General features: G+C 40.2%; 1 protein-coding gene across 3 annotated transcripts in view; it reads left to right on the forward strand.

Moving 5' to 3' along the window:
* The window catches only part of dnajc2 (DnaJ (Hsp40) homolog, subfamily C, member 2), a 36104-nt gene that overhangs the window by 18437 nt on the left and 5673 nt on the right, over positions 1–11994 (forward strand). For all 3 annotated transcript variants that reach the window (XM_072241164.1, XM_072241165.1, XM_072241166.1), the window contains 4 exons: positions 1343–1434; positions 3586–3707; positions 5532–5681; positions 8660–8748. In XM_072241164.1, the coding sequence (XP_072097265.1) occupies positions 1343–1434; positions 3586–3707; positions 5532–5681; positions 8660–8748 (453 nt within the window). The remainder of the gene's footprint in view (positions 1–1342; positions 1435–3585; positions 3708–5531; positions 5682–8659; positions 8749–11994) is intronic.

The raw sequence follows: 11994 nt of genomic DNA on the forward strand, positions 1-11994 counted from the left end.
GAGGGCATTTTGAGAAAATGTATCTGTGGGGCTGTTAACTAAACTTAATGGTCATGGAATTATTGACGTAGCTTGGAATATGCCGGAATGACAGGATAAAATGGTGAGTGGCAACAGTTGCACTGATGTGACAAACAGAATCACATAGTGATCTGTGTTGAAGTTTCCTACCGTTCATATTTTCAGTAATGACTTAGTGCAATGGAGAAAATGCAATTTTAGTTATGACACAGACATCGATGGTGTGTCAGATAATCAACCACTTGCTTTTGTACATGTCTTATTTTCCCCCTTCCCCTCAAATGTAGACATTCTTGGCTTGCCCCTCAAATTCAGCATTTTGCTCTGTGTTTTGAGCAAGACTCTCATTTGGGCTGCAGGTCTTTAGTACCACAGTTTACATGTTGACTGTTCCTCATACCCAAGAAAGAGTGTCTATGCAGTGTGGATTACTAGACTGATTCTCAGAATCCAGTGAGGAGAGATTGAGAACTTAAGGGAACTATATTTAAAAGACGACATGATGTCTCCTGAGGCCCAGTGTTTATCTTTTAACTAGTACCACAAAAAGGAGATATTGTATTGATGTAAGTGGAATCTTCTCATGTGCAGATTAACTGTGACATGTGCACCTTCAGTGATTGAGTTTCAAAACAAATGTCTGCATACCACATAAGCAACCATGTCTATCTCTCTCTCTCTCTTTCACACAATCAAGTATTATTGAATTTCTCCCTCCGCTTCTCTGGACACACCCTCGACTACCCTTATGTCCATGTCACTTATAATTAGGTCTGTTCTCACAGCTACCTTTGGTTGTAATCCCTCTCTCTCATATCATTTACCAATAATTGCTTTTGTCTTCACACTGCTTTCTCTATCACTAGTGGATTACAGTTGGTTCTCAAAACCTCTGCAGTAGTGCTGACACCCCTCACTCAACACTAACCATTTCTTCTGTTCTCCTGACCTACAATTATCTACTCAATCATGTTAACTTTTTCTTTATTTTCTAGCAAAAAATCAGACCATTAAATACTGCTTTCTTACCTCGCTGTTTATTGCTTCAGGTGTCTTAGAACACCTGTGTGCTAAAAGCTTTCAAATTTGCCATATTAATAGTTGCTACTTCTGTTCCATTTTTAATTTTTTTTTAGTTCGGCTTCATTAATCTAATGACCCTGGTGTATTGTCTGCCATAGTGAGAGTTGCACATAAGGCTAATTCACAGATTGGACCATTTCTTCATAATCGAACATGACCTGGAAATCTGTACTAAGCCTCTTCAGGATAGAGGATCAATAATCTAGTTCTAATACTACTGATTTCTTTTCCACTGCAGCCGAGATGAGAGGAAGTGGATTGAGAAGCAGAACCGAGCAGCTCGGGCACAGAGGAAGAAAGAAGAAATGAATAGAATAAGGACCTTAGTTGGTAAGTTTTATATTTGATCTACAAATCAACAATTCCCTCTGCAACTGGATCTGGACTTCCTCGCTGGGAGACCACAGTGTGTGCAGATTGGAAATAACATCTCTTCACTGACAATCAACACTAACCAACCTCAAGGATGCTGCTTAGCCCACCGCACTACTCTCTCTCCATCCACGCACAGATCATACGCCATCTGTAAATTTGCCGGCAGCACAACTATTGTTGGCAGAATTTCAGATATTGACAAGGAGGCAGGCAGGAGTGAGATAGATCAGCTGGTTGAATGGTGTCACAACAACAATCTTGCACTCGTCGTCAGTAGGACCAAGGAATTGATTCTAGGCTTCAGGAAGGGGAAGTCAAGGGAACACACAGCAGTCCTCTTTGGGGGATCAAAAGTGGAAAGGGTGAGCAGTTTCAAGTTCCTCGGCGTCAGCATCTTAGGATCTATCCTGGGCCCAATGTGTTGATGCAATTAGAAATAAGGCACGGCAGCGGCTATATTTCATTAGGAATTTAAGGAGAACCAAAGACACTTGCAAGTTTCTACAGATGTACCATCGAGACAGGTTGCATCACTGTCTGGTATGGAGGGCCACTGCACAGGATCAGAAAAGCAGTAGAAAATTGTAAACTCAGCCAGCTTCTTCATGGCCACTAGCCTCCCCTGCATCCAAGACACCTTCAAAAGAGGATGCCTCAAAAAGGTGCCATCCATCAAAAACGGCCCACATCACGCAGGACATGCCCTCTTCTCATTGCTACCATTAAGGAGGAGGTACAGGAACCTGAAGACACGCAGTCATCATTTCAGGAACAGCTTTTTCCCCTCTGCCATCAGATTTCTAAACTGACAATGAGCCCATGAACACTGCCTCAGTATTTTTTTCCAATATATTTTTGCACTACTGATTTAATTTAATTTTCTTTTATATATTTATTTTTGTAATTTATATTTTTTTTATTATGTATTGCATTGTACTGCTGTTGCAAAACAACAAATTTCAAGACTATTGCCGGTGATATTAAACCTGATTCTGATTCTGAGAATTGGCTATAAAGGTCTGAGAAGCACTTTGCCACACTCTTGAAATAAAATTTAGTGAAAGAAATCCCAGATGTGTATTAAAATAAGCTGGTTCTCAAGATATTTTTCACTGTGGCACTGAGTTAGGAAGTTTATTTTTTAGGAATAAAGTTTTATAATTTAGGAAATGTATGAACATTAGGACTGTGCCAGCATGATACGTTTTGAAATGAAGTGATTGAAATGCTGGTTCTACGGACACCAAGGAACCAGTGCTCACAATGACTGATAACTGGGGATACAGGCCTGCGGAGATCACTCAACTATCCAGTTGGCCGGGGCCCAGTGGAGACTAGAGGCCGGTGGCAGAGCAATCAGAACAATGACTCCAGCCAATATAAATGCAAACACTCGGCAGAAACAATTATGCACTGATGATGTCACCTCAACTGGTGATGAAATGCTTGTGACCTAACCTCCGGGCTTGGTGATCAACCCTCCAAACAGTGAGATACTTCGTTTTGTGAGAGTCCAGAACATCTGGATTTTAGCACTGCTGGTACTTGCATGCAGTATGGAGAGCGTATTCTGTTGTTGATGGTGCTTTCTTTAATATGAGGCATTAAGTGGCTTGCTCAATGAAAAACTGGGAATGCTATTATCTTGGTTAACAACCTTCCAACTGGTGGCAGCCAAAACGTTTGAGTTGACCATTGAGCCTCAGCTGTGATGTTTCTACTATGATTTAAAAATCAGAAATATCTTCTAATATGATAATATCCTCTTCCTTTTAATCAACAGAAGCATTACACTTGTGACTTTAAAGTGTACAGTTATCAGAGTGGCTGCCAATAGCAAGTCCTGTCATTATTTCTATTGCTGCAAGCTGCATAACATATTAGAACCATCGATAGTTACGAACTGTTAGTGTGTGCATCTTCATTTGACTCTGCCCAGTGCTCTTCCATTTAAATAATAATTTATAGGGTTTACTTAATTCTTGTCATTGGTGTATTTAAATCTTATGACTGTTGGTCTATAGATCTATCACACAGATGTACAACAATGTATGGAAGTGTAAAGTATCAAAGCCCAAGACATTAATGTGGTGATTTATTTTACAGATACTGCATACAATTGTGATCCTAGAATTAAGAAGTTTAAAGAAGAAGAAAAGGCAAGGAAAGAAGCAGAAAAGAAGGCAAAGGCTGAAGCAAAAAGAAAAGAGCAAGAAGAAAAAGAGAAAGTAAGGACAAAACTCAGGATGTTTGTTTGTTAGTTAGCCAAGGCCAGACCACTATTCCTGCCTATTTCTGTGCCTTATAGGGAATTATTAAAAACATGCTTTCAGAAGATCACTATCATTATCCAACCTTGCAAACCAGTCTGGAAATATTTTCCTCATACAACTACTGTGTAGCACCAACCTCTGGTTGCACGCCTAGTATGAAGAATATGAAAGGTTGAATTTATAATCTGTCACATACTCCGTGACGGGAATAAAGAACCAGCAGAGATGGAAAACACTTTGGAGTCCAGTATTGCTACAAACTACTAATATTTATTAGTAACTACGCAATACAGTAATATAAATGTAGATAAATCAAACAGGTTAGCAATGATTATATATAAAAGTAAGTGTGGAATATATATGAAAAACCAAGCTTCTTTAAGTCTAGGGGTAAAAAGATACAGTCTTACAATGTTGAGTAAAGTTCAGTTCAGTTCGTGGTATGTAGTTGAGTAGTGAGTTGAGTCTTCAGGTGAGCTGATGACGTCGATCTTCTCGTCGTCCTCCAAAATCCTTTACAAGTCATCGACTGTGACTGGAATCAGGGGGACCGGTTTTCCCGTGGTGGAGCTATCACCCCGGCAAGGGTGGACACATAGACAACTCCCCACCAGTCAACCCCTTCTTCACCGCTGGAATAGCAATTTGGATCGATCCGCCTGATCGATCCTCCAAAACCCACTTTCTCTGCGGGCACAACAATGCTCATTTGGTGTCCAGATCATGTGTCTGAGGTCTGTATCATCTGACCTCCTATTTATTTCACCAGGCCTGAGCATCACCTGTCATTCAAAGAGTCCCTCCTTCCTTTGTCTGCGAAGAAATGCAAGCAGGCAACAAGTCCTTGAAAGTAACATCAACAATGTCCTGTTGGTCATCATAGCAACCTTCGAGCTGCTCAGTTTTTATCTCCAAAGTTAACTCCCGTGTCAGTCCAACCGTCAATCTTGGTCTCTCTCTCCTTTCCAAACAAACCATCAATGATAAATGTCTCTCTTCAAACGGTTAATAGGAGCACTCCTGGATCCCCTCACAAATCAAGTGGGACTTTTTTAAATGAGTTATTACACACTGGAACATACCCTTTAATCCATCAAGTCTAGGCTGATCATCAAGTACCCATTTGCAGGAATCCTACATTAATCCTTTACTCTATTCTCCCCACATCCCCCCCCCTCAACAACCCCCAGATTCTATCTCTCACATTCTCGAAGCAATATGCAATGGCCACCCAAGTTCCTTTGGCCAGCCCGTGGTGTAGTGGCATTGGCACTGGACTCTGAGGAGGATGGTCCTGGGTTTGAATCTGGCCGGCTCCTTGCACGCTTTCCATCCATGCTGGGTTGAGCGTTGAGCTAGCAACTTGACCTCGTTTATATAAAAAAAAAAGACAAAAATTGCTAAAGGAACAGCCAGGTTGCCACCCGATGTGCCACAAGGTGCAGAGAGAAGTAACTGCCCAAATTTGTTACCTGCACTTGTTTGGTATGTGCACCTTGGGAAACCAACAAAGACACAAGGAGAATGTACAAGTTGCACAGGTTTCTTCTCTGCTGTGCAATAATATTTAAATATTTTACGTTATTATTATCCTATAAAACGATCAAATTGTTTATTTGGAACAATACAATTAAGATTTAATTTTGTGTATTTTTGAGCTGTTTAATTTAGAACTCTGTATTGTGATATTTTATAGCAGTAACTTTTAATCATACAAACGTCTTAGATTTACTTTAACCTATGTTTTACAAAGCAATTGAAAATACTTTGTTTAAATAGCAAAAACAGGCTGAATTGGAAATTGTTCGATTGGCCAAAGAAAAAGAAGAGGAAGAAGCCAGACAGCAGGCACTACAATTGAAGAAGGAAAAAGAAATACAGAAGAAAGCAATTAAGAAAGAAAGGCAAAAGCTGCGTACAGTCTGTAAGGTGTGATGAAATGTCTTTTTAATAGCCTGGGTGCTCATTTCTGGAGATTAATGAATTGAAATTTTGAGGTTCGATTGAATGATTTTCTGGCATAAATTTTAGCAATTGAGTTACTTTCCCGGGAGTAACCAACAACCATAGCTTTCTCAATTGGTGACCATGAAAACAATTTAATTTTTTGATATAACTGGTGTCTTGATAAACTTAGTTGGATAACCTCATGCAATTGTTCCTGCAATCAACAAGAGCAGACTTAAGATTGGCATGTACTTTACTCAATGCCCTTTGAAGTGCAAAGAACAGTAACTACATCGAGTTAACAGCAAATTTTATTTCTTTGGCTATTGCCTTCCATCCTAATGAATAGTTGTTCAATTTGATGTAGAGATCAGAAAATTTGTTTAACTTAGTTGGACCTTGTCTGCTACCATTCATGCTCTCTTTTAGGAAAACAATGAACAAATTGCTAGCCTTTCTGTTTGCTCACAAAACCTTCAGTGATTTAACTATGCTAATTCCTTCAACAAGAATTATTCTAATCCTTAGGATGTTTCTGCTGACTTTAGGCAATTTATTTAGCAGACTGTAGATGGCGATTTTTAATCATTTTGCCCTAGTTTACTATTTTGGCCTTTTGGGCATTTGTACATTCTTCTTGCAAGTTTTTATGTCCCTTATTCTCCAGATGTTGGTGTCAGTTGTAATATGGTGAATCAGTTACTAGTGTGTATGAGATACCTCTTAAACTTAGGTTTGCTTATCTCTGCCTCCAAAGATGAAACCTTGTTAGATCCCACAACAATGTAGCAATGCCTAAATAATCTATTTTAGTGATATTTCTTAACCCAGCTGTATATTATGTGATCTTTCAGATACAGTGTAATGACTTATTGGAAAATGTACCTCCAGTAATACTAAATTGTGGCAAAGAAGGCAAGACAGTGGCTATGCTTTATTGGGAGTTTGAAGAGATTTGGCACGTCAACAAATACACTCAAAAACTATTATGGTTGTACTGTGGAGAGCATTCTGACAGGCTGCATCTCTGGTATGGAGGGGCTACTGCACAGGACCGAAAGAAGCTGCAGAAGGTTATAAATCTAGTCAGCTCCATCTTGGGCACTAGCCTACAAAGTACCCGGGGCATCTTTAGGGAGCAGTGTCTGAGAAAGGCAGAGTCCATTATTAAGGACCTTCAGCACCCAGGGCATGCCCTTTTCTCACTGTTACCATCAGGTAGGAGTTAAAGAAGCTTGAAGGCACACACTCAGCGATTCAGGAACAGCTTCTTCCCCTCTGCCATCCGATTCCTAAATGGACATTGAAGCTTTGGACACTACCTCACTTTTTTTAATATACAGTATTTCTGTTTTTGCACATTTTTAAAATCTATTCAATATATGCAATTGATTTGTTTATTTACTATTATGTTTTATTTTATTTATTATTATTTTCTCTCTCTCTCTATCTCTCTCTCTCTCTCTCTCTGCCAGATTATGTATTGCATTCAACTGCTGCTGCTAAGTTAACAAATGTCACATCACATGCCGGTGATAATAAACCTGATTCTGATCTCATTACAACATTTGCAATATTGTCCACTTCCAACCCTACGTCATTAGTCTATTACAAAAAATCATATCTACTTCCTCTACCACGTACTTACAGCTGGTCCATTCTCTGTGTCTTTCCCACAAATTCTCTTTGCTTCTCTGAAAAAGTAGCATTCTTAAAAATAAACTTCAACAAAGTCTTGTACCATGCTTTCTGACCGCTCATCATCTTTCTTGTGTCTTTTCGTTATTTAGATTGGTTGAAGTGGGTTTAGAGAAGTCTTTTGCTTACAATTCTGTCTTATCATTTTGGTAAGAGTTGTCTCATTCTAAAATTGTTGAGTCCCACCTTTCTTTCCACTCTTCTGTCAAGTCACCAGAGTTCAATATCTGTTCATCATAAATGTGTCCACATTTTGTTGCCAATGCCATTTTGTCCCCTTTTAATTTATTGCCCCACTCTCACCTTGATTAGTTAACCTCAAAAACTAAGCCCAGTTTCTTTAATCCTTGAAATTGGTGTAAAATTAATAATTAATCTTGTTTTTCCTATCTGTACAGTTTCAAAACCAATGATTGCCTTTCTGTAATTAGATGACTAGACATGCACACTAGACCCTGTGGTATATTGGTTGATAGAATTAAGTTAGTTAGCTATACTTCATATCAATTTACAGCAACTTAATCCATTTTGGCTACTCACTCACAGTTATATTCTGATCCCAGATGCCAATTTACAACAACAATATGGCAGTGGATTAGAACAGCTCAGTCTATGCAGAGTAATTACTGACTCTTTCTTTACTTCTCATCCTTTTGAGATCTTTTCCCTGACATTAACCATTAAAAGGTAAACTTGTGACATTAATCATTTACAGCCATCAGACTGATAACAACCAAAATTAAAGCCTATATGAAAGTCAACATTAGTAAGATTGAAATATTATATAAAAAAGGTGATGTCTTTGACCTACAGGTTATTTCATCACTTTGCTATCTTTCACCCTATTTTCTACTGCTTTCTCTTTTGGAGATGTTGCCTGTGCAGCATTCCAAGTATCATCAGAGCTAGCTGTCCTGCCTGAGAGATTGATCTGTATTGGCAGCTTAGAAACGTCACCTAGAACAGAATTTCTGTGTATGTTTGTGTTCCAGAACACAATATTTCCATTTGACTTGTCCTTGCAAGAAAAAAGTGATTAAGAGCAACCAAAGCATGTTCAGTACAGTGTTGGCCATCCTCTAGTAGCAGAGACTAAAACTGGGACTTCCCTTATAAAAAGGTAGTCAATAGACTTGACCTCTACATACTCTGTATGGTGCATGAGGATTTTATAAGATCAGTGCAAGTGGATTCTGAGGTCATTGTCATCACCGCTTTCTAGTCTCATTACTGTACAGTGATTCACTTTTCATTTTTAAAAGAATTGGAACTACTTTACGGATAATCAAGCTGAAAATGTGAAAATGATGGAGGATGTGGAGAAACTCTGTGACCGACTTGAATTAGTGAGGTAAATATCCCAGTTTCTTATCTGCTTCATGCCTTATGTGGTTTATACTAGATGAAGATTTACTTTTATTTAAAAAAAAATTTCATATCTGTGCTCTGGGTCTTAATAGAGTATTCTTTTGATAAATAGCGGATGAGCTTAGAGCATGGATCAGTACTTGGAGCTATGATATTGTGGCCATTACAGAGACTTGGATGGCTCAGGGGCAGGAATGGTTACTTTGAGTGCCAGGCTTTAGATGTTTCAGAAAGGACAGGGAGGGAGGCAAAAGAGGTGGGGGCGTGGCACTGTTAATCAGAGATAGGGTCACGACTGCAGAAAAGGAGGAAGACTTGGAGGGATTGTCTACGGAGTCTCTGTGGGTGGAAGTTAGGAATGGGAAGGGGTCAATAACTCTACTGGGTGTTTTTTATAGACCACCCAATAGTAACAGGGACATCGAGGAGCAGATAGGGAGACAGATTCTGGAAAGGTGTAATAATAATGGGGTTGTCATGGTGAGAGATTTTAATTACCCAAATATCAATTGGCATGTTCCTAGAGCGAGGGGTTAGATGGGGTGGAGTTTGTTAGGTGTGTTCAAGGAGGTTTCTTGAGACAATATGTAGATAAACCTACAAGAGGAGAGGCTGTACTTGATCTGGTATTGGGATATGAACCTGGTCAGGTGTCAGATCTCTCAGTGGGAGAGCATTTTGGAGATAGTGATCACAATTCTATCTCCTTTACCATAGCATTGGAGAGGGATAGGAACAGATAAGTTAGGAAAGCATTTAATTGGAGTAAGGGGAAATATGAGGCTATCAGGCGGGAACTTGGAAGCATAAATTGGGAACAAATGCTCTCAGGGAAATGTACAGAAGAAATGTGGCAAATGATCTGGGGATGTTTGCGTGGAGTTCTGCAGAGGTATGTTCCAGTGAGACAGGGAAAGAATGGTAGGGTACAGGAACTGTGGTATCCAAAGGCTGTTGTAAATCTGGTCAAGAAGAGAAGAAGAGCTTATGAAAGGTTCAAAAAACTAGGTAATGATAGAGATCTAGAAGATTATAAGGCTAGCAGGAAGGAGCTTAAGAAAGAAGTTAGGAGATCCAGAAGGGGCCATGAGAAGGCCTTGGCGGACAGGATTAAGGAAAACCCCAAGGCATTCTACAAGTATGTGAAGAGCAAGAGGATAAGACGTGAGAGAATAGGGCCAATCAAGTGTCACAGTGCAAAAATGTGTATGGAACCAGAGGAGACAGCAGAGGTACTTAATGAGTACTTTGCTTCAGTATTCACTATGGAAAAGGATCTTGGCGATTGTAGGGATGACTTACAGCGGACTGAAAAGCTCGAGCATGTAGATATTAAGAAAGAGGATGTGCTGGAGCTTTTGGAAAGCATCGTTGGGTAAGTCACTGAGACTGGACGAGATGTACTCCAGGCTACTCTGGGAGGTGAGGGAGGAGATTGTTGAGCCTCTGGCAATGATCTTTGTATCATCAATGGGGACGGGAGAGGTTCCGGAGGATTGGAGGGTTGTGGATGTTCCATTATTCAAGAAAGGGAGTAGAGATAGCCCAAGAAATTATAGACCAGTGAGTCTTATTTCAGTGGTTGGTAAGCTGATGGAGAAGATCCTGAGCGGCAGGATTTATGAACATTTGGATAGGCATAATATGATTAGGAATAGTCATTGTGAAAGGCAGGTCGTGTCTGATGAGCCTGATTGAATTTTTTGAGGATGTGATTGATGAAGGTAGAGCCGTAGATGTAGTGTATATAGATTTCAGCAAGGCATTTGACGAGGTACCCCATGCAAAGCTTATTGAAAAGGTAAGGAGGCATGGGAACCAAGGAGACATTGCTTTGTGGATCCAGAACTGGCTTGCCCACAGAGGGCAAAAAGCGGTTGTAGATGGGTCATATTCTGCATGGAGGTCGGTGACCAGTGGTGTACCTCAGGGATCTGTTCTGGGACCCCTTACTCTTTGTGATTTTTATAAATGACCTGGATGAAGAAATGGAGGGTTGGGTTAGTAAATTTGCTGATGACACAAAGGTTGGAGGTGTTGTGGATAATGTGAAGGGCTGTCAGAGGTTACAGCGGGACATTGATAGGGTGCAAAAACTGGGCTGAGAAGTGACAGACGGAGTTCAACCCAGATAAATGTGAGGTGGGTTCATTTTGGTAGGTCAAATATGATGGCAGAATATAGTATTAATGGTAAGACTCTTGGCAGTGTGGAGGATCAGAAGGATCTTGAGGTCCGAGTCCATAGGACACTCAAAGCTGCTGTGCAGGTTGACGCTGTGGTTAAGAAGGCATACGATGCATTGGCCTTCATCAATCGTGGGTTTGAGTTTAGGAGCCGTGAGGTAATGTTGCAGCTATATAGGACCCCGGTCAGACCCCACTTAGAGTACTGTGCTCAGTTCTGGTTGCCTCACTACAGGAAGGATGTGGAAACCATAGGAAGGGTGCAGAGGAGATTTACAAGGATATTGCCTAGATTGGGGAGCATGCCTTATGAAAATAGGTTGAGTGAACTCGGCCTTTTCTCCTTGGAGTGATGGAGGATGAGAGGTGACCTGATAGAGGTGTATAAGATGTTGAGAGGCATTGATCGTGTGGATAATCAGAGGCTTTTTCCCGGGGCTGAAATGGCTAGCACAAGAGGGCACAGTTTTAAGGTGCTTGGAAGTAGGTACAGAGATGTCAGGGGTAAGTTTTTTTTACGCAGAGAGTGGTGAGTGTGTGGAATGGGCTGCCGGCAATAGTGATGGAGGCAGATACAATAGGGTCTTTTAAGAGACTCCTGGACAGATACATGGAGCTCAGAAAAATAGAGAACTATGAGTAACCCTAGGTAATTTCTAAGGTAAGGAGTTCGGCACAGCATTGTGGGCCAAAGGGCCTGTGTTGTGCTGTAGGTTTTCTATGTTCTTTAGCATTGTTTCTTCTTTTTTTCTCTTCCCCCCCCCCCCCATTTTTTCTAAAATAAATATAAACTACAAATAAAAAATAATGATATTGAAACTGAGTTTATGTCATAAACTCCATAATCTTATATGGAACATGGAGACTATGACTTTGCAGCAACTGAATTAGCAAGCTGCAAAGCATTTAAATGAAAGCAAAAGAATTTAATAGAATTGCTTTGAGAGGAGGCATGTGTAGAAAACTTCAGTTATGAGGTGTATAGCTAGGTATATGCAAGCAAGCTTTATCTGCCAAAATTTGGTGAGACTCGAAATAGAGGT

This window comes from Mobula birostris, chromosome 23, assembly GCF_030028105.1.
Source record: "Mobula birostris isolate sMobBir1 chromosome 23, sMobBir1.hap1, whole genome shotgun sequence".
NCBI lineage: Eukaryota > Metazoa > Chordata > Chondrichthyes > Myliobatiformes > Myliobatidae > Mobula > Mobula birostris.